At 45.9% G+C, this 23,798-nt stretch overlaps 1 protein-coding gene across 1 annotated transcript in view; it reads right to left on the reverse strand.

Annotated features, from left to right (window-relative positions):
• Nucleotides 1-23,798, reverse strand: part of SLC5A11 (solute carrier family 5 member 11) — a 162,055-nt gene that overhangs the window by 32,472 nt on the left and 105,785 nt on the right. The window contains exons 12-14 of the mRNA XM_086940471.1: nt 15,020-15,170; nt 12,807-12,975; nt 3,007-3,222 (exon numbers count right to left, since the gene is read on the reverse strand). Coding sequence (XP_086796597.1) covers nt 3,007-3,222; nt 12,807-12,975; nt 15,020-15,170 — 536 coding nt within the window. The remainder of the gene's footprint in view (nt 1-3,006; nt 3,223-12,806; nt 12,976-15,019; nt 15,171-23,798) is intronic.

Here is a 23,798-nt window from a genome sequence, read left to right on the forward strand (position 1 = left end):
ATAGTCTTGTTTCCTCTTCAGGACCTTCCTTTCATACTAAGGTGAACTTTTCACAATACCACATGGAAGTATGCATTTTGGGAGCGGTTCAGAAAAGTATTTTTAATTTGTGCAAGCTCTTTGTATGGCACCAGTGAAAAAATACAAGATGTGCAAGCCCTATATCAGAGTGTACTTGCCTTGTTTAGCTTCCCTCTGCATATATAGGTTTCAGTTCTGTGCAAAAAGCTGAACACTATGGGGTGGATATCCCTACTGGGAGTGCATCCTTAATTTACAGAAGGTTCCTATGCCTGTATCCTTGGGGCAAGGAAAGGTATAAGGGAGACAGAGATCATGTCTAACCTTTTTCTTTTTGGCAGACCTTTACATCATCCTCCAGGCTACATGGGTGCAGGCTGAAACTGCTTTGCAGGCTGAAACTGCTTTTATAAACCTTTGGATATATGCAAGGAAGAACTGGGCTGTGCCTCATCTGTGCTGCTTACTCTTCGTCAGTCGATATGCAGGTCTTGTTTGTGGATACAAGACCTACGAGATGTTGGAGTGATCACAGTTCTGAGAATTGTCTTGTACCCTGTGGTGGTGTACGATCAGCGCTTTACAGAGCGGGTCCTGTTTCTTGCTCTGTTGATGGCTGCGTTCTCAGCTAGCCTATCACAGTTCCTACAGGCACTAGGTGGGACTCGGCAGCTAGGCCTACTATTTGCCATTGGCCTGATCATTTGTTAGCTATGCGCTACCAAATCTATGTCTTAACTAGAGTGCAATGTACAGTTAAATCCATTATCCGTCTATGAGTGCAGTGTGGCGCGGCACTCACTTTTATGGTATTTGGTAAGCTGCAAGATCAAGGGCTCGATTCGTAGTGGTTTGCTCTATCTCATTCATTGCTCAGTGACAGCACTGTATGCTGTTGGATCTTTTACTCGATGCTAATGATGTAGAGTAATGGAGACCAGAATAGTGGTGCTACCGGATTCAGACTAATGTTGTATTTCACTCTCACACTTGTGGCTCCCTGGTAGCACTGGGTGCTACTGGGCCTATGTCTCAGTCATAGTGTTCATTAGTGTTGAACTCATTGCTTGATTATACCGCTGCGAGTGACTAGACCTATGGCAGGATTGTAGCGCTAAGCATGGGAAGCCACTGATCCATGACTTTGTAACTGCATTGCGTGCTAACGTAGGCATAACTGGATGTTAGTACTGCTTGTTGTCAGAATCCTGGCTTCATAGTAGCAATGTGTGCAAAAAATAGTTTGATATTAGTGCTGCAGGATACCCGGGCAATGGCTTGAAGTTCTTGCTGCGTGTTTCTCCTCCCATGATTGGATAGTGTTACTTAATGTCATTGTATTCATGGCCTAACACTAGCACAGTATGATATCAGAACTGGAATCATTGTTAGTGCTGTGTCATGTAGCCTATGGCAGGTGTGGATGGCACTGCCCTGATCTGCTTCTGTCCAACAGCAAACAAACTGTAAACCTAGTTTTCACGCAAAACCATTGGCTCCCAGATACTACTGAAGCTAAATAATAGCTCTGCAACTCTTGAGGCCTTTCAACATGTCATGATTTTTATTTGAGAATGGATGGGTACAAAACACCTCATACTAAATGTGGAAAAAACAGAGGCACTAATGGTCAATGGAAATTCCAATTTATGGCAAGCAGCATATTATCCATGTCTATTCCAAGCAACATATTGTCCAAGTCAATTGGGAAATTGTCCAGCTCCTTCCACTGTTGTAAAGAGTCTGGGTACGAAAATAGTAGGCGATCTCATGCTAGCTAATCAGATATCCGTGGTTATGTTATCCTGCATTTCCCCTTCTTAGTGGAGGAAGAGAAAAAGTCAGTGGTAGCATCCATTATGTCCAGATTGAACTATTCCAGTGGGCTTTCCCTTAACCTACCTCAATACCTGGTCAATAGGTGCAAGTGGTACAAAACATCGCTACTCCACTGATTTTAAAATGCACTGTGTTTTCATCAGCACGCCCCTTCCTGACCAAGTTCAATTGATTCCAAATCGCCGAACAAATCAAATTTAAGGCTCTTTATCTTATTTTCCAAGCCTTAGATAATTGCATCCCAAAATTTGTTGTGAATAGGATGTAGAGATACTGTCCTAGTCGAAGCCTTTGATCATCTGCAATAAACTTGCTCAAGGTGTCTACGGTATGGAAAGCCAGAGCGGGGAAAGGGTTTAGTCCTTCTGTGCCCCCCAACTTTGAAACTTACTGCCTGATGCGCTTAGGGCAAATTCCAGTTATTTGGGATTCAGAAGAACTTTGAAAACCTAGCTCTTAAACATGCATTACAGATCTAGTTCCCTCCTCTTTTTCCTACTTTAGTCCGTACCAGGATATTAGACCAAGGATTGATGATGCTACTCTTTGATCTCAGAGGCATGATTCAATGGTTGTGCTGTGACATGACAACCCAGTGATGCATTTGTTGTGCTCTGCAATGCATGACTCTGTGGCACAGTTGTGTGAATCTGCCCTTTAGCTCAATAGTTGTGATGTATGTTACTCACCAATACCCATAATGATTGTGCAATGAAATACTGTCCTCTGGCTGAATGGTAGTGCTTTTGTTACACAAGGACCATGGCATAATAGTAGGATTTTTTACTGTTACGGATATTAGTTGATGATAATGTTGCGAGACACCATTACTTGGTGGTGCTGTGCAATATGGCTAGGTGGAAGTGGTGTATCAAGTTGGATGCATAGCTCAATTTTTGTTGCTGATTTTTTTCGGATGACACTTGTACAATACCAGGCTGCAGACTGAGTCATGGCTATGTTGACTGTAACAAATGTAAGAGGCCATCATCGAATCATAATCTAGCAGAATAAGATTCACCTCGTCACTGGTCATCTAAGCAATGTTTAAAGCAGTGCTCTTACTTTTTAAAACAATAGCAGATAGACACTCGCCCAATCACGTCCCACATTTTACTAAACAATCACACAACAATATGTTTTTACCATTTCTTTAGATGGGGCTTCTGTGAAGAGGCTGACCACCACCACAATTATAATGGTCAGCAGGGCAAGCAGCATGGAGAAATAAAGGTAGTGGACATATTTAACAACGGCTGGCCGGTTGTCAGACTCGTGGCACAGTGGGGGCGTGTAGACAAAGTCCAAAACCATCCGGATGACACCCACTGCCAATCCAATTACCAGGCCCCAGAATGCACCCTGCAAAGGCAAAAGAGGAATCATGATTTCAGCTCTGTGCATCACTGATCTTAAACCTCCGACCTTACTTGCTATCATGGCTATGGTCCCTTGAGTGTGAATATGCTGACTTCGAGAATCCCTTCTTCTTAAGTCAATAGGTATCTCTCCCATTCTGGTCGAAGATATCAGTTTGCATTGGTCTATCGTAGGCATCACTTATTCATTCAAATTTCTAAACACTTTTACTCAGATGACTAATCTGTTTTTCTCCAAACAATGAAGCAAACATTTTCAAAGAATTCTGCACATCTTTTCCAAGAATTCATCAAACTTCGAAGATGTGGGAGCTTTAAAACTTCCCAATTAAACAGACTTTTTAAACTTCCCAACTAAATTGACTATTATACATTAATTGTACATTGTTGAAACATTTTGTTTAAAAAAAAAAGAGTTTAGAATACATCCACAAGATGCCCTCCACCAGAAGTTCTTCTCAGCCACCCAGTTGGAAGTGCCTGAGTCCCCTCTTGCGAGAGTCCTGAGGAGTAACGCATGACATACAAGTATGCATGGTGCAAGTGTGTCCCCTTGCTTGCATCCTCCTCCTTACCAACATTCTGTACCTATACAGCACTTTACGTATTCATATCTTCCCTCCATATACATACATCATGGTATAATGCACACTTTGTGGAGTAATTGCTTGTTTTTCATAGTATACTGGCAGATTTTAAGTAAATTATGTGCATTTTTCAGAAGCTCTGCACATGTTTTTAAATTGTTACTTTGTAACTTAAAATAATTTCTCACTTTTTAAAAATAAAATATATACGTTTTTAAACAATGCTGAATGTTTTTGACAATTGTTTGAATCACTTTTTTTTAGCGAAATCAAAGGTTTTTTGTAGCTCAGCTTTAAAAAATGATCCCCAGAAAATATATTTAACAAATCTTCAAACTTTTTAAGGCCTCACCTAAGACAAGGCTTGCTCTGTCTCAAGTGGGACCTTTTATTACTTTACAGGGATATTAGGGGTCACCCATTGCTTACCATTGGTTGGCTTGATTATCACTCTTATTTGCTTCTTTTTTTCCATTTTTTTTATTGAGTAGAAATAAATAAATACTGTAAGCTTCTTCAAATAGAACAGAACATTACATCTAAATTTCCTTATACAGGAGAATGACTTATAAAAATAACTCATGTTCATGTGTAGATCATTATCTGTGCAAATAGGCGATTTAAAATGCAACAGTTGTACTTGATTCTCCAGCCGTATTATAAATGTCCAATCACATTCCTAATACATTACAGTGCCTTAAAGAAAAAGTATATTCATACGTCTAAAGTGCAGTATAAAGTGCAATACATAAAGTAGATGCAGAGTCAGAACAACTTTTCGATAGCTCAACTCTAGCTCCACTAACCTATTGCTAAATTTAGGTATATTAATAATATAAACTGAAAGGCCAAATTCTAGTGCATTTATGATATAAAGTGAGAGGCCATCCCTTTGTAATACAGTGTAGAGATTTGAAAACCCTTTAACTTTGTTCCAAGTATTGCCATGTGTCATTAAACCTTTTAAGCCCCACCCCACCCATGCTTTGCAAATGCCTCCTCAAAATTCATAGTGCCAAGCATTTTGCTCTTCCAGCCCTGGACTGTTGGGGTCATATCAGTTGTCCAATTCTGGAGGATAAAGGAGCGTGCTATCATCAAATCTATGGATATAAAATATTGTCTACCCTTTTTAAATTGTTGGCCTCTTTTAGGAACCCCAAATAGCTTCTTCTTATTCGTCAGCTTCCATGGACTTCCTACCTCTTCATGTGTTTGTTCCTTTCTTGATGCACAGATGCAATACTGTCTCCTTCCACCACTCACTTTTTCAGGATCTATTTTTAGGTCTCGCGCCTGCGATGCATATGGCGAAGCCATATGCCATCGCGCAGGCGCGATACTATTGTTGCTGGGTCTGCTTCCCAGGAGACAGGAGATGTCACGAGCACGGTCTGGAAAGCGATCGGCGCCGGCCGCGCGCTTCCCAATCTCCTGTCTCTCTGGGAAGCACACAAGCAAGCCCCGCCAAGGTAACTTTGATATAATCTTTATTTCTTAATAAGGTGAGGTGGACAGAAATGAAGGTTTCACTCGATGTGAAGTTCCTCAGTCATATGAGGGCCGGCCATTTTAACCTCACTTATGGTGAGATTAATCTAGTGACTAGTGGGTGTAGATTAATCTATTGACTGCTGGGCAAATCGCATCGGAGCTACGGCTTGTGATTGTAGTGTAGCCGGAAACCCTTCGCTGTTGCTCTGATGAAGCCCCCCTCAGATGCTGCGGCAGCCTCGAGTCGCTGCAGTGTTGTCCCTGGACACCTGCGAGAGGAAACTCCAGACGCTATAATGCAATGCTGGCGAACTAAAAGTTTTCACTACGACGCGCGCTATATAAAGGTCTCATGTCGAAATATTTTACACCAAGGGTGACTTTGCAGAGGAAGGCCCACTGTTCATGGACTCTGTGCTTTCCATCCCCAACTTACAAACATATCACTGCACGAGCAGGAGCACAATTAAACAGAATAACCCAGCCCAAAGTAGCAGTTGCACACTATGGCATTATGGGTATGCAAATGAGCCCAGGAACGGCTTCTTTCTCCACATTGCAGTATGCGACCTGTAAAAATTGAAGGCAACATTTCAAGTCTAGTGGGAAAAAAATGACAATTTTGCAGTGAATCTCGCGTTTATTCAAAGACAGTTAAATAAGTCGCGCACACTTTCTTTGAGATATTCAGGACCGGCGCAAAATATAATTCAGTGTCAAAATTCTGTTCGGTTTTCATAAGTAGACGTGCTCCGTTGGAATTCATTCACCTTGACCCATCCCCGAGATGAAAGTTAACATTGAAATGCTTAAAAGTAGTTTGTCAAAGGCCAGTGCTGCTGTACGGGACGCACTTTAAAGCCAGCCAGCCAGCAGACACCACTGAAGTTTATTGTGGCCACAATCTGTATATTTCACAAAGTTTCCAGCAAGCAGAGCCTGTGACTCTGTACAGGGTCCAGAGTGCTTGCACCCCACCTGCTAGGGCTTTAATCACAGAAATGTTGTGCCTCAGTCGCGGCAAGAAGGTGGGTGTGATCTGTTCTGTGTTGCCACCAGCAGACCCCTCTGAAGCTCATTGCTGCCCCCATCTGTACATTTCAAAGAGATGCCTGCCAACAGAGCACACAGTCTGCAGGGCTAGCGCCACATCTCTTACGACTTTAATCACAGAATTCCACATCTCCAGTTCCCGCAAGATGGTCTCAAGGGCACCCTGGGGGGCGCTGGGCATAATTTGGGTGTGGGGGTGATTGTCCCTCCTCTGTCTCCTGAAGGGGCAGGGCTCTCTTTGAAGGCAGCTGCGCGCCCTCCTCCCCTGTCTCTTCCCCATGTTTGGAAGGCTAGCTCCTTACAGATGACACTGCGCAGCGCAGCTCTAGGCGCTGCTTGGGTGAGGGCAGTTCTCTGCAGACTGCTGTTCCGATGACAGTTTGAGGCCAGTGATTGACTCGGAGGCAGTTCTCGGTATTTTCCACAGGTACAACAGTAGTTGTGTGATTGTGTTAATAGATTTGCTTTTCCTTCAGGAGGTCGAAGTGAAGTTCTCGGGACTCAGTGCTACAAAAGTAGTTGTGTGATTGTGTTAATAGATCTTCTTTTCCTTCAGCAGGTCGAAGTGAAGTTCTCGGGACTCACTGGGCACCTTCCTCAGTCATATGAGGGCCGGCCATTTTAACCTCACTTATGGTGAGATTAATCTAGTGACTGGTGGGTTTAGATGAATCTATTGACTGCTGGGCTAATCGCATCGGAGCTCCCTCTGGCGGCTTGTGATTGTAGTCAGGAAAAGAAAATAGCCAGAGAACTGCCCTCACCCAAGCAGCGCCTAGAGCCGTGCTGCGCAGTGTCATCTGAGGAGGGACAATCACCCCCACACCCAAATTATGCCCAGCGCCCCCCCGGGTGCCCTTGAGACCATCTTGCGGGAATGAAGGCCTGGACTCGACAAACTTAATGTGGAGAAAATGGAGGGGCATGATTGAAATAGAGAAGCCCGGGAAACGAGGCAGATTGATTGGAATGAGAGGATTCAAAGCGCAGTAAACTCCAAACCATTATGGATGTCCTGTAGCGCTTGAAACGGTGTAATCTTCAAAGAAGCCACCAGTGAGCTTTGTGCGAGTTCAAATGAAGTACAGGGGGCAGAAAAACAGAAATCTAGGACAAAAGTTTGGGAAAGGATATTAAGAATGAGCAGAGTGGAAGGAAAGTGAAGGCAGGTTGGGTTGCTTGCTAGAATTTGAGGAAGAAGTAGACGTGTGGGTTGTAAAGAATAAAGGAAGGCAGGTATGTTGTACAGAAAAAAATACTTGGTATTGGCACTTCACAGCTCGCGTAATTATTAATGGCATTTGTGTTATTGCTCATGCTGAGTTCCTGGAGTAGCTGATGTAGATGTTTGATCACTGCCTGCATAGTTATGATATGCAGACTCAGGACTCGAATCCAAGCCCAGATCACCAGGATCCAACCTTCTCCGGAGTTGAAAACTCATGTATTCAAGCAACTTCCATAACTGTGTAGCCTCTTCAGTGCTATCTGCTCCTAAAAGGAGGAGGGGGTAGGGTAGACATGGTCCTTTCCAAGGGCAGTGGTGTTATGGGTTAGTCCACCGCTGTGCTCAAAGGCAGTGAGGTACATTTATTTTCCCCCACATTTTCAGTGGGTACTTGCTGTCCTGCAACAACGTTTGCAATTGTGAACTGGGCACCGGGGCAGTTGTCCTCTATACCACATTGAAAACAAAATGAGGTGAAGGGTCCTTGTGATAGCTGCAGTAGCACCCTCTCTGCTTCTGAATAGGGTGCTGGAGCATGTTTAGCTGTCCTGGTCCTTCTTGGCCTACAATGCTTTGAGGTACTGTCACCGTCTTCGAAATGTAGGGGCAATGGATTTCAGGACACTTGATAGTTATCAAACCAGTACCATAAGATCCAACATACATCCTTAGAAATCAATGACATTTCCTGAAAAAAACTAAAGTTTAAGACAAGACAAGGTTGAGCATGGTTTTAATAGTGGCTACAGTGCAAAACCAAATTGTCTGCCAGGGTTTCTGTTGCTTTGTCAAGCCTCGCCAAAGTTACCAGCAAATTAAACAAGCATTTGCAATGCTACAGGTGTCGCATTTACTAGAGTTTGAGTTATTGGCATTGTAGATTACAATGCCTTTTATTAATGTGTTGGTTTTTTAAACAAATAAATAAAAGGCATTGCCATTTACAATGCCAATAGCATAAACTCTCGCAAATGCGAGACCTATTGCATTGTAAATGCAGAGCGTGCGCGCGACATCTCCTATCTCCTGGGAAGCAGACCCAGCAACAATAGTGCTGTGGTGTGTATCTACTTTTTAGCCATATTGCACGGCAGCAACCACAACCTGCCGATCTTGGAACTGGCGAACCGGTTGGTGTCTTGAGGTGGATCAACATCGTGTGATTCTGGGGAAATCACTTGCTCTCCACACGCCTAAAAACAAAAAATGAACGTACCTGTGTGTAATCCCCGTGGTGAGGTGCATCATTACAGCTGCGTGAATAATAACAGCTGTGAGCCCGTGCATGAGGTGCATCATCAGAGCGTCAGAGCTTTGTGAATAATAACTGCGTCAGCCCCGTGCGTGAGGTGCATCATTAGAGCTGCGTGAATAATAACAGCTGTGAGCAACAGCACTCTTGCACACACTCAAAGTGCTCACCAATTCAAAGTATGCTAAAAAATTTATGCAACGCATTGTCATACACAATGCCAATAACTCAAACTTTAATGCTGCGAGACCTATTGCATCGCAAATGCTTGTTTTCTTTATGGGTAAGCACTATAAGAGTGTGTCTTTTCTACCTGTCTCCCGCGTGTATTTCTCCCTCGTGTTCCTCCCCGAGATTTGTTTTGCCCATCCATTGTGGTTCGTATGCTTGCCCAGACCCGGCACTAAGACCTCAGTTGTTAGAGTACTTACTCCAGCTCCACCTTTTGTTGACTGTGTGCTTGTCTGTTTACTTTCCACAGCACCTACCCCACACCCAGCATTGTCTGTGTGCTTACACCAGCCACTCATGCCCACCCTCTGTTGTCTGTATACTTACCCAGCCCCTTCCACCAACTCCGTTGTGCATGCGCTTGCCCCATACCCTTTTGCCTTCCCTTCATTGTCAGCCTACTTGCCTGCAGCCCATCCACTCTTTGTTGTTTGTGTGCTTGCCACAAAACCCTCCCACCCACCCTCCATTGTCTCTGTGCTTGCCTCCAGCCTCTCCTGTTCAACCTTAGTTGTCTGTGTGATTGCCCCCTGCCCACCCTCCGTAGTCCATACATTGGTCTTGATTCACCCTCACTTTGCTGGCTTCACCTTCATGTTTTATCATGTCTGGTGCAGCTGGTAGACACCATACTGCAGTTGGCCATATATGACCCACACTATTGATTCTCGCCAGCCACTGATGGTCGTTCTGCCTACCCTTCTTCCCTGCTCTATTTGATGCACTCATTTGTTGCTGTCATAGAGACAAGTTACTTTTGAACTTACCGGCAAAACTGTAACCGTAAATGTACACTTCCAGGAAATTTCGTGGCTGGTCCTAAAATGTGATGAACCATTTAGCAAGCCAAAACTTGAAAGGGACTTACCAAAATCAGCTAATATCTAAAGTGACTGACCTCAACTCAGTTTCGGCCTTTGATACGATATACAGTGTGTATTGTATCTTGTGCTGACATGAGGTCTGCCTGACAGCTAAAACTGTCAGTAGCTAGACTTCAAATTAAAACATCAAAACAATAGGGTTAGATCCCCACTACATCTACGTCCCAACCCCCAGAGAAGACTTAACCCACCCACAGACCCAGGTGTGTAGAGTCTTCTTCCCCACCAGGGTGTTTGGACTTAAGTCCGGAAACAAGAGAAGACTTTTGACTTTCAACAATATCTCTTTTTTTCTGGATCGCTGCTTGAAGCACCTCATTTCAATGATCCTTGGAGTACATTACGACTACTTCTCCAACTGCACTATACTCTCAATCACACAGTTTTTAACGGCTGCATTTGCTCCATCTCATCTGGATCGTCACTCCATTGGCACTCTAAAACATGTCTCCTGGAGGCCTAGCTTACAAGTCCTTTTTCCATTCTTTACCTCTCAATTGGATAGGCTCTCTACCTTCTCTTTCACTGTTTTACTAGTGTCAAAAAACGATAGTCATCTTTATACTAAGGATCACATACATGACTTTAAATGGGCGCAAATGCATCTTTTCCCATGTGGTTATTTCATATTCATTAGGGTGGCCCTGAACCATATTTTTCTTACTGATTTTGTTAACTGTGACGGACAGCTTAATGAACTACTTATGTCCGTCTGTCTCCCATATCTCCTCTTATACAAACAGTCTAATGGGGCACAGTAGATGCACATAGACCAGATGTAACTTGCCAGGGCACATGGGGGTAGGTGAGGTTGAAGAAAAATTCCATTGACCTATCAATGTCCCCACCATATAAAAGACAAAATCTGTGGACCACAAGGAGTAATAATAATAATAATAATAATAATAATACAGAGTTTTATAAAGCGCGAACAGCTACCTCACGAGGAGGTGTCCCGGCGCTATAGCAACAGTGTTGTGCCCGTTTAGGTAGAAGAGCTGGAGTCTAACGTGGTGCCTAGCGTGGTTGGGCAAACAGCCAGGTTTTCAGTAATCGCTTAAAACATGCTTCGGATGGAGCCTGTTGGAGAGCAGGGGGTAGCGAATTCCATAGTACCGCCACATTGGCCGAGAAGGTGCGTCCACCTAACCTGGCTCTTTTTGCTCTAGGGGCTGTAATGCGAACACTGTTGTTGGATCTAAGGGACCGGGCTTGGGTGTATCTTGGTAGTCTAGCTTTCAGGTAATTTGGGCAGTTGCCGAACAGAGATCTAAAAGCCAGGGTGAGTGCTTTAAATTTTATTCTGCTTGCCACTGGTAACCAGTGAAAGGAAAGGAGATGCGGAGAGATAGAGTGTTTGTAAGGAATCCTCATTAAAAGTCTCGCAGCCGCATTTTGGACCATTTGGAGTTGTCGTATAAGATACTTTGGTAAGCCCAGATACAAGCCATTGGCGTAAACCAGCCTTGAAGTAACTGTGGCATGGATTACAGATTTTCGGCAGCTAGTTTGTAAAAGTCGGAGAATCTTGCGAAGATTTCTCAATTTGCTCATGCAGCAACCTGCCACTTGCTGGATGTGTGAAGCAAAGGACAGCTTGTCGTCCCACCGGACTCCCAAGATTTCTTGCTGAGTGGCTGGGAGAGGGGGCGTGTCCCATCTCTGCCGGCCACCATAGTTCAGATGGTGGAGGGGGGCTTTTTCCGAAAAAGATCACCTCTGTCTTGCTGGCATTGAGTTTTAGTTTATTGGTGTTCATCCAGCAGGCCACGTCTTGTAGGCACCCCTTCAGACTCAGAAAGGATGTCTCTGACACCTCTGAATATGGAAACACCAGCTGGGTGTCATCGGCGTATGAAATTGCCTTGATCCCCCAGTTGGCAATTAGCGTGAAGAGTGGAGCAAGGTAAACATTAAATAGGAGTGGGCTCAGGGCCGAACCCTGGGGGACACCACAGCTGAGTAGTCTTGATCAGGCCCAAGAAGCACTTGTCCAAAAAGCTGGACTACCTTTTGGCATCTTCCTAATGGCTCCAGCTCTGTTGTGGGAGACCCACCATTCTTCGTGCGTCCACCACAAAACTCCAGCCACAGCAGAGTCTTTAGCATTGCTACACATTCCCCACAGATTAGTGATATCTGTGGGCTCACAAGGCTTGTCACCAATTAACTACACTCCTACTCATGCCTAGGTACATTTAATATCCTACCTAGGGGTTGTTGGGAAAATCTTATCGTTGCCTCTCCTAGGAGGCACGTTATCCTAAATCAAACATACACTTCCACCACCAGTGGGTTGGTTCAGTATACCCTGGCAGGTGGGGGTGGAAGCATGGACTCAGCTGAAAACCGAACAGATCCCAGCTATCTACTGCTTCAGCTGGCCATGCTCACCACGATATCGCTTTCATATAATATCCACATTGTCAGTGATAAAAAAAATATTTTTTTGTGAGAGGTTCTCTCAAGTTTTGATCCAATAATTGAGTATTTAATAGGATGTGCAAGCAGTTAAAACTTACATGCATATTTTTAGTTGTGTATTAAAAATGCATCTTCTCTGAGAAATTTATGTGTATTTTGTCAGAGTTGGAAGCTTCATGTTTCCTTTTTTTATAAGCTATTTATGATTACGCATGACCAGGTCCAATGAGGGCTTGGAGAATTAATGGTCAGGCTGTGTTTAATTGAAAGGGTGTGCTGTAAAATCTATACTTGATGGTTTTGATTATTATTCGTCTTCTTTAAATGTTTCCAATTATGATAACATTACACATAACCCAATACATGACAAATAAATGTAATTTGTATTATCAACATTTGGAGCGTGTGACTCACCTTTTCATTTGTGCGCTTCCAAAAACAGCCGGCAATGAAGACCATGGCTACTGGGGGTTGCAAGTAGGAACTTATAGACTGGATGTAAATAAACAGCTGCCCACCCTGGCTGGCCTGCACCAGGGGAATCCAAAGAATGGATATGACTACCAACACCAAGACAAAAACCCTGCCAGGGACAACAGAGGCAATGAGCTGACATTTAAAGCCTGAAGTATCCAGGACTGAGCTAGTCTGAGTTTATAATGTCACAAAGCCATCACATAGGGAAAGGTGGAAATGGATTAGTGCCAAAAGAGGCTGACACCTAGGCAAGTATCTGAGACAGAAAGATCAGTGCAAGAAGTATATCCTACAGTTTTAAATAAGGAGGCTAGAGAAAACCAGTAAAGAGATGGATGAAGCCCAATCATTCAACATGGAGTACGCACAGAGAAAGAAAGGACTTTAGACTGGACCTGAGGGAGAGAAGTAGTTCATAAAGAGAGGACACGGAGGTACAAATAATCTGAGTCAGGATCAAGTGGCACATCATTCAACACGAAGAGAACACAGAAGGGCAATTGTATGAGCCAGTATCACCAGGTCACAAGTCAATCAACAGGAAGAGGATGCGGCGGTGCAAAGGATAGGAGTCAGAATCAGACGAAGACAAGTCTGTCAACAAGAAGGGGACACAGAGGTACAAAGGATCTCCGATAGGATCGAACAGTTTAATTCATTATGGGCCTGATCTATTCTTTGGCAATAGTAGTCAGTTCTTCAAGGTCACGGAGGGTATTATCTCTACCACCATGATGGACTTCCATCTAGGTTCAAAGCGTTTGGTCGATCGATGGCAAAGTTTTGACGACCTTTCCCTAAACTTTTAAACTTTTTTCGTTTTTAAGAAACAAAACTCCCCAAGCGGGAGTTAGTTTCTGGAAAACAAAAAAACGAATGACCTCGTGAAATAACAGCTAATGGGTCATTCTTTTTTTTTTTGTCCAGTATGGAGGGACAGAAAAAAAAGACATTACACCATCCACCCTAAATAGAGCAGGTTGGGTAATGCCCTTCCCCATCTCCATCAGGCCGTCGGAGGAATCTTTCCATCAACGTGACTGCATCAATAGAAAGCTCACAGGCCATCTGTCTCTAAATGAGGGGGACAGACTAAGCGTTTGGGACAGAGTGTCCTACCCACCAAACTCCAAATCAGGCCCTATGTGTTGATTTTGTTTTGAGAAGTATTGGATATTGTAATCAGTTACTGGTGGAATTCGTGAGAAAGGGTGTCTGCTATTCAGGTGAAGTAGATGAGTTACAGTCTTGGTGAGTACAGTAACTGTGAACAATAGTCACAGTGAGCTGGAAGCCATCAAATGAATTTAAAAGAGTAGGCCCCTAATAAAAACCTGGAATGTGTTACAACAAAAACTTTCCCAGAGTGCTTTCTTTGAATTTTGTGAATAAGAACAAAATACTGTGTTAACATTTTTCTACTGAATACAACTGCTATGGGTGTTTCTATGTTTACTAATATCAGAGACAGGGTCTCTAGGCCCTGGTGACTCATGCCACTTCGGAACAGAATTGTCTTGAGGAGATTTTTTTTAACATAAATACCACTTTACATGGTCCCAACAGTCATAGTTAGGATCAGGGTGTTTGCTCTACAGAATAGCTGCTGAGAAGGAAAATTACATTATCTTTGGCTGTTAATTTAAATATAGGACTGCAAATGGTTTTGTTAAAAGCACTTCATAAGGACCACCATGACACGTTTCTCTGAGCTTCAGTGCCACTTTACATTTTTTGCTGCTCAGAAACGCCATGGAATGCACACAAAAAATCAGCTTCAGAAGACCATCTAACGATTCGATGCTGGCAGCTTGGGGCAGGTGAGTCCATGGCAATGTGTTCTCCATGGCATCAGGGCCGAACTGCCTTTTTGTTCAATTGGGCACTTCCCAGTGGACTGTATCAATTGGAGGTTGGTTCTGAAAGCTCAAGGCCACTGCTGGTGCACGTGTCACTTTCTCCAGTCCCCCTTTTGTTAATAGTAGCAAGTATTGGCAGTCTTTAAGAGAGAAGTGCGGTGAAATCTGGGCAGACATTCAACTTTAGAGCAAGAGAAGTAAGAAAAGTTTTTAAATATGCACAGAAGTGATGAATCAAACTAAAGCTGAAAAGTGAGCAGAAGATGAAATCAAAAGTGGAATGTCCTTCACCTGCCGACAATCATGAGCTCCCATTCGGAAGCGCGAGTTCGGAAGGCCCGCCACAAGTCCATGGTGAAGATGGTGCTTGCACTATTGAAGATGGAAGTCAGAGAGGACATGAGAGCAGCAATCATTACTGACATCATAAGGCCTCGCAATCCTAAAAGCAAATGAGGATGGGTGGTTAGCAATCAAAACAACACATTTAATACCCAACATGAAGGTCCTCCTTCATCATCTCGCCAAAAGTCTATCAACACATAAGTTCACTCTAGTTCTGTGACAGGTAAAGGGATGCAACTTCATCACCTTGGCAGTAGGTTTGCCACAAGATGAGTCCCACTAGTTTCTATTTTGGGTGATATACACAACTCTTCTCCCCCTGAGACATTACTTTTTCATATAGAAGCCCCCCTAATCAACCGATGTCACCTGAAATGCAATTTCTGACCAACACCCAGATTCTTCACCTTGTTAACATCCCCAGGGCCAGACCAGATCGGGAAATTTTAAGCAGTGCCACCTGCCTGCCGGCAGGTGGCACTGTAACTCATTGTCAATGCTATTCCGAACGGAACCGCATATTAACGCCACCCATTCACGCTGCATCAGTTCATTTCTTAGTGTGCCTTCAGATGTGGATCCGGAGCACCACTCTTCTTTTTTCATCATTTGTGAAGAGAATTATTTCCTTCAAATCTTCCAGTGTGCAAGGGATATCATCCCCTAAGACTACAGGATTGTAGCCTTGTAGGGACTGTTGCAAACATGTGAGAGATCCTTACAGCTTTTGTGCTTGGGTTTGTGGCACTACTTTAAGGCCTGTGACGACTGCACAGGTGCACATCAAAAGCAGGCTGATGCCGGTTCTCACAGACAACACTGCCGCCATGTGGTGCTGCAACAGGCAGAGCGGGATGGGTTCCATCGTTCTGTACCAGGATGCTCTATCTAGAGCGACAAATCATCAGGAGTTTTTCCTGGTGGTGCACCACCTGATAAGATCTTTAAACACTAGGGCAGACAAACTCAGTCAACAACGCCTAGAGAATCGCAAATGGCAATCGCATCCGAAGGTGTCGAGATCCGTGGCTAAATCTGTTTGCAACGCAGAGAACGTGCACTTTTGTGTACTGGCATTTGCCGGAAAGCTTGGAGACCCATTCGTCATAGAGTGGCGCACATGACTTCTGTATTTCTTCCCACTGCTACCCCTCCTGCCCGATATCTGAAGAAAATCAGGAGTGACTGGGCCAGAGTTATCCTAGTGGTACCAGATTGTGCCAGGGGAGCGTGGTACCCGAAGGTCTTGGGTCTGACTATCTGCCCTCTGTTGGGATGGCCCTTTCAACAGGGTCATTCCTAAACCTTTTGCATCCCTCCTCTCCCTTTTTGCTGAATTTGTTCTTGTTGGGTTTAAGACTCTGGGCACTTTACCAGTGCTAAAGTGCATGTGCTCGGTTCTTTGTACTTAAAACATAGTAAATTTGGCTTATCCACAATTGGTATATTTAATTTACCTATAAGTCCCAACTAAAGTGCACTATATGTGCCCAGGACCGGTAAATTAAATGCTACTAATGGGCCTGCAGCACTGATTGTGCCACCCACTTAAGAAGCCCTTTAAACGTGTCTCAGGCCTGCCATTGCCTGTCAACCGTGTGCAGTTTTAAACTGCCATGTTGACCTGCCAAGTTAACCTTCTTACCAGGCACAATCCTTCCTTTTTTAGGTCTCGGCTAGCGTAGGCTGCGCACATGCGCAGTCTCGCTGGCGAGATTTAATGTCTTTGAGTAGCGAGGTTAAGCCCCGCCCCTCTTCTCAATTGTTTGCCTCCTAAACGGCGGCCAGCCATTGGAGAAAAGGTCCCAGTGACGTTCTTCTTTGGATCTAAGCCCCGTCCTTTTCGGATTGGGGGGAGTGTTTTGACTTTCTTTCTACCTATTGACGTTCTCAGTCAAAAACACGCCCCCCAGTCTGAAAAGGACGGGGCTAAGGCTCTGGGTAGAGCTTCTCCCGCACACAGCACACCACTAACTCCTCATTTGTAAGTTGTAATGTATACTTCTAAGGGGGCGTGGGCAAGATGGCTCTACAGATAGTTGCAGCGCGATGAGGCTCCATTCCATTCCGGACCCATCTACACTTATCCTGGCGTTCCTTGCTTGAAAGATCTCCCCCACACTGGCGAGGGACCCCCCCTCCCCGGAAGACAAGAGACAGTGGGGGGGGAAAAGGATGAGGACATAGCCTGCAAGGCTCGGTACACGCTCAATGCTGCTACCGACTCTTGCCGCAGGGTGGCCTAATGTGAGCTGATGAGGCCCCATCTTGTCTGATACGACAGCAGCTATAACAACAGAGCGGAGTCTGCAGTGCTTTGCTCGGGCACCCGTGCGGCTGGGGGTTAGTGAGTGGCCAAGGCTCGATTGCCACTTCACAAAGGGAGTGGCTTCCTAGGAGAAGACTGGCGTCTCCTCCTGAATTCTCACCGCTGACTTTGTGAGAGTTGAGCTCGGAGAGCAGGGCCTTCGGGTATCCACACCTCTGTGCGAGCAACGAGGCAAGGCTATTCGGGGCAGTGAGAGACCCAGGATCGAGTAGAGCTGCAGTGTGGTACTGCGCTTTATGTAGGTTACTGCGGTGAGAGCAGCTACTTTAGGTAAACACCAGTTGCTGATTTCCACTACACGCTGTCAGCTGCTGAGCTGGGGCTGCCTCAAGGAACCTACGTAGTGACCCACGATGAGGGCCTGGAGACCTCTGATTAGGCTCTGAAGTCCTGAGTTACACTGGTGATTGCTGTGGACAGCCTAGGAGTGGGGGGTGCAAAGCATTTCCCCCCTTCATAGGTAGCTCACTCTCTGAACAATATATAAGGGGGGAGCACCAGATGACCATTTGTTTCAGGTGTGGTGCTGCTGGGAGTTGTACTCTGGCTGATATACCTTGCAGTGGCTTCCCAAGACTTGGGACCCCTATAGCCCCCCTCTCCCCTGAAACCATTGAACTCCCGTCACTTCTAGGGACCTGGTGTCACCAACTGTTGGAAGGTGTGGTAGTGGTAGTGCGGAGAAGCACGTACGACACCGTCCTCTCACCCCAATGAGGGCCTCGGCACCAGGGGACTGGCCCATTGAATTGTTTTTCTTAGGCGCCGCAGGGTCCCAGTGTTTTTCCCGAGGCCATTTCTCGCATAGCTCCCCGTATTTCATGGACGTCATTGGGCTCCCCAGCACTGCCTGTAGTTGAGAGTCTAACTAACGTCCGCAGTGGCAGAGGTGCTAAAAATTCCCTTATGTCTTCCACAGGTACCGGGTCCGGGGCTGTGTGTAATTTATCGTAGTATGTACTAAAGGTCTTGTTCGTTGCATTAAGAGAATATAAACTTACCCCATCCGCAGTAATGGGTGTCCCGCTTGTTTTGGGTTGCACTAACCATGCAAGTAATCTACCCACTTTACCTCCCTCTTCATGAACCTTGGTATGGAATTCACAGAGGTCAAAGTCCCTCAACCTCCCCGGGTTACTATTATACTCCTTTCTCTTAGAGTCCAGTAGCCTATTTGTTCGTGCATCATCTGACAGTTGGAGGCCCTGTACATGTATTGTATTTTCGAATCTAGCAAGTTCAGTCATTAATTATTTCCTCAGACCCACATTGTGGCCCAGATAGTGCCCTCTCCACAACACCTTTAACGCCCCCCACTCTATCGCCCTGGAGTCGTTTGAGCCATCATTATGCTAAAAGTATTTGGTGACTGTTGCATCTAGGGAGTGTCTAAAATGTTCGTCAGTCAGGAGGTCGGGGTTTTACCGCCAGGTCAGGGTAGCAGTCTGTTCCCCAACCGGGCGAAGGCTTAAAAACTGTGGATTATGATCTGAAAAGGTGTGTCAAGTATTCAGAATGCGTCACTGCCGTGGTTAAGCGGTCGGAACAGACAAACAAATCTAGAGTGGAGATTATAGAAATGTGAATAAGAATAATCTCTCTGCAGCCCATATTGTACCCTCCATACATCCGTCAGTTCCCCCGGTTTCAACTATTCTCGAGGTGCCCCTTAGTGGAGGGGTGGATCTACCAGTGCAGTATTCACCACACAGTTAAAGTCTCCCCCAAGAAATAAATCGGTTGGCCACCACCACCACATCCACCACCACCTCATCCACCACATCCACCACCGCCACATCCACCACCACCTCATCCACCACCCCCTCATCCACCACCCCCTCATCCACCACCACCTCATCCAGATCCACCACCACCTCATCCAGATCCACCACCACCACATCCACCACCACCACCACATCCACCACCACCTCATCCACCACATCCACCACCACCACATCCACCACCACATCCACCACATCCACCACCACCATGTGTGTGTGTGTGTGTGTGTAGCTATGTGTGTGTGTGTGTGTGTGTGTGTGTGTGTGTGTGTGTGTGTGTGTGTGTGTGTGTGGGTGCAAATGCAATAGGTCTTGCATTTGCGAGAGATTAAGCTATTGCCATTATAAATGACAATGCCATTTATTTATCTGTTTTCAAAACCAACACATAAATAAAAAAATTGTCATTTACAATGCCAATAGCTCTAACTTTTGCAAAGGCGAGACCGTTGCATTGTAAATGCTTGAAAATATATATGTCACCCCTAAGGTAGGCCCTGTACAGCCCCATGGTCAGGGAGCTGTGTATTTAAAATTCGGACCTGTACTTTTAAGTTTTACATTTCCAGGTAGTGAAAAACTCTTATATTCATCTTTCACTACTGCAAGGTCTGTCTCTCTGATAGGTTAACATTGGGATTACCTTAATATATCTTTGAAGTGTAATGCCCAATTGGGAACATATAGACTTATCAAGTTAGAGTTCTCTGGACTCGCAAGGTAAAATCTCAATTTATGGTAAGTCGGATTTTAAATTGTCATTTTGTAAAAACCACTTTTAGAAAGTTGGAATTTTCTTACTTTAGCCATTTAGTGCCTCACTTTTAGAAAAATAGCATTTTCTTATTTCAGCCTATGTCTAAATCCATGTCTGGAATGACAGCTGGGCTTTGTGCATTCTCTAGACAGCCACACATAATGGGAGCTTAGGTCTGACTTGATAGGCCCTAATGGGCCATTAACTGGCTTGATCCGGATGGAGCTAAGCACTGCCTCACACCCGAATAGGCTGTGTCCTGTCCACACACGATAGGCCTTAACAACCCTGAATTGTCACTCCACCCAGCTTGGAGCCAGGACAGGGGAAGCAGGGCATCTGTGCACTTCAAAGGAATGCCTCTAGAAGCTTCTCCCACTGCAAAGGCACAACTGTGTATGAAAGAATTACCTCAGACTTCACTTCTTCATACACTTCTGTAACTGAAGATCTTCTCCCTTTAAGAAGGATTTCTGTGCTGCTAAAGAGACTGTCACTCTGCTGGACCGTGCTGGACTCTTGCCCTGCTGTACCTGCCTGCTACCTGTTGCCCTTCTTGCCTGGGAGTGAGATGGACTCGGCCTGCATCTCTACATCTTCAGAACCTAAGTGACTCCTAGGCCTTGCTGGATTGCCTCCTGTTTTGAAGTCTCAGGGATATCGAAGACTTCCATCAACTCTCCTGCAAGTTTTGGACTCTTCCAACTGTGAGTTTAACCCTGGCAAGTGGTGCCAATACAGACCTGGGCTGTTAGAACCTCCCGCTGATAAACATCCTAGGCGGAGATGGGCGGCGTTCTCCCAAGCTAAATTCAACCAGGCGCTAACTGCGAAGGGTCACCCTGGGGGTGAGGGGGTAGAAGAAATTAATTTCAACCTAGCCCAAAGTATCACGGAGGCCCTGGACCTGGTGGCTCCACTCGGTGTGGCAAAAATGGGGGGCCGAGCTCAGAGATCAGCTCCTTGGTACAACGAGGACATGCGGGCAGCCAAAGCAGCGTGTAAACGTGCTGAAAGGCAATGGAGGACTGCCTTCTCGACCCACACCAAAGCAGAGTACATAGACTGTAGGCGCAACTACCATAAATTGATAAGAAAGGGCAAATCACTGTATTACTGCAACCAGATTGAAGAAGCTGAACAGTCCACTAAGGAACTCTTCTCAATCTATAAATCTATTACGGTAGGGAAGCCCGCTGTGGTGCCCAAGAAACTTTGCACTACGGAGGGTTGTGACCGTATTGCAGAGTTCTTTGCAAACAAGGTTACTAACATCTACAATTCCTTCCCTCAGAAGGCAGACAATAGTCCTTTACACCCGGAGGCCATTAAAATCAAAGGGGAACAACGATTAACCACCTTCGTCACCCCTCCAACGGAGGTACCTCTCCTCATCTGCGGATCGATAAAATCATGCTCCCCAAGAGACCCGACCACTCCTAGTCGGTTGAAGGGTAGCCTGCAAGTACTTGAACCCTATGTTCGCCACCTATTAGATGCCTTTTTCAAGTCCCAGAGTGTCCCCATTGCTTGGAAGCAAGCAGTTGTACTCCCTCTGCAGAAGAAAGCCAATGTCCGTTTCGAAAAACTTGACAATCTTCGCCCAATTTCCCTCCTGCCCTATATGGCTAAAGTGGCGGAAAAAATAGCCAACCTACAACTTATGCAGTTCGTGGAGGAGGCTTCGCTACTCCATGACTCGAAATTTGGTTTCCCGCCCCGTCACTCGACGGAATCGGCGCTTCTCGTGGCGGTTGAAGCGCTACGACAGGGTGTGGATGAGGGCCAAACCATGGCTTTGATCTTACTTGATCTAAGCGCGGCATTCGACACTGTAGCACACTCCACCTTGCTACAGTGTCTGAATGAAGGTGGGGTCACAGGCGAAGCGCTTGGCTGGATCGGGTCCTTCCTGTCTGACAGGTGTTTTCAGGTCCGATTGGGTGAATGCTATTCGAAGGAGATTGAGTTGGGCCAGGGCGTGCCTCAGGGCTCGTCCCTGAGCCCAACCCTATTTAATATCTATGTCTCCCCCCTTGCAGCCATCGTGGAGGGACACGGTCTTCGCCTGGTGTCCTACGCCGATGACACGCAGCTGGTCCTCTCCCTATCGCGTGCACCCGGCCTTGCAGCGGACATCTTCAGGAACTGCATGCAAGACCTGGCAACCTGGATGTCCGCAAACTGTTTAAAGCTGAACGGTAGCAAGACTGAGGTGCTCGTGGTGGGGAGAGGGCCATCTGCTTGGTCGTCGGCGTGGTGGCCGCCCTGCCTGGGTGAGGTCCCCGTTCCCTGCCGTGAGGCCAGGAACCTCGGCGTGTGGCTGGATAAGGACCTTGCCTTTGGCCCCCAGATCAGCCGGGTGGCCGGGGTGTGTTTCGGTGTTCTGAGAGCCTTAAGGAAAGTCTTAGACCTTCTCCCTATTTCTGCTCGGAGGACGCTGGTGCACGCCCTGGTCACCTCGCGACTTGACTACGGGAACCTGCTATATCTGGGGGCCACGAGCAAGGTCATGGGCCGCCTGCAAGTGCTTCAAAATGCCGCGGCCCGGCTTGTACTCAGGCTCCCTAGGAGGTCACCCTCCAAACCAGCTCTACTAGCCCTCCATTGGCTCCCTGTGGAGAAGAGGGTAGAGTTCAAAGCCCTCTCCACATGCCACCGCATTCTGAGCGGTAAAGCCCCTGCTCCGCTTCAGAGTCTGGTGACCCACTATGAGCCCACACGCAATCTACGGTCCTCGCAGACTGGGCTGCTAAAAGTCCCCAGAGTAAGAAAGGCGCGTATGGGAGGAAGATCTTTTAGACACCTCGCTCCCAGATGCTGGAATGCCCTACCTTTAGAACTGCGACTAGAACATCTGAAGTCCTGTTCAGGAAGAAGCTTAAAAACCCACCTTTTCAGCAGGTAGCCTTCTGTGGGAGGGGGGGGGGGACAGCCACTTCACTTATCACAGCGCGGGGACACGCCAGTGGCGTAACCAGGCGCTTTACAAATGCCCAAATAAATACATAAATAAATAAAATAGAAGTGAGTTTTCAGATTTTTGGGAGCCAAATTCACGTATGGCTGTCATTGTGCCGGTCGGAACCGACAACTCTTCAGCGCCTGACTCATCGCCTATCAAGGACATCGCATCACCGGCTGCGCGGCTTGATGACAATGCATTGTCCATCTCGCAGGAAGACGACACAACTCTGCTTGCGTTGCTCAGGACCGATGTATCGCCTATATCCAGTTGGATCAATGACCGACCTGCGCTCCATCGCGGTTGGCTTGAACGTTTGGATTTACCAAGGTCAGGAGTGGCCAGACGTCCCCGGTTGGCACTTTATGCTTTTAAGCACTATATTTCAGTTCAATCTTTAAAAAATTCATAACTCAGGTTCTACTAATTGGAGTTTTGTCATTTTGGTCGTTTTGTTCATTATTACAAGCTCTATTTTTCTAATTAGGTGTGGATTATTTTTGTGGGGTATTTTCACTGTTTTAAGTGTTGCACAAATAGTTTACGCATTGCCTCATAAGTTAAGCCTGACTGCTCTGAGCCAAGCTACCAGAGGGTGAGCACAGCTTAATTTAGGGTGTGTATCTGACTTACCCTGACAGGGGGTTGTGGTCCCTACTTGGACAGGGTGCATTCCTCTGCCAGCTAGAGACCCAATTTCTAACACCGTGCGATTAACTTCCACGGTGGGAGGATCTCTTTTCACAGTAGCAGGGCTTGGTCTTGCACTCTGCACCTCCATGTGTGGAGATTATAGTGGCAGCAGTTGAATTAGTTTGATCTTCTTCCCAAGTTTGTTGCCTGCTGATGTCATCCTGGCGTCTAAGTGTTCTTTGACTAAATCTGTACTGACT

This window comes from Lissotriton vulgaris, chromosome 10 (assembly GCF_964263255.1).
Source record: "Lissotriton vulgaris chromosome 10, aLisVul1.2, whole genome shotgun sequence".
Classification (NCBI taxonomy): Eukaryota; Metazoa; Chordata; class Amphibia; order Caudata; family Salamandridae; genus Lissotriton; species Lissotriton vulgaris.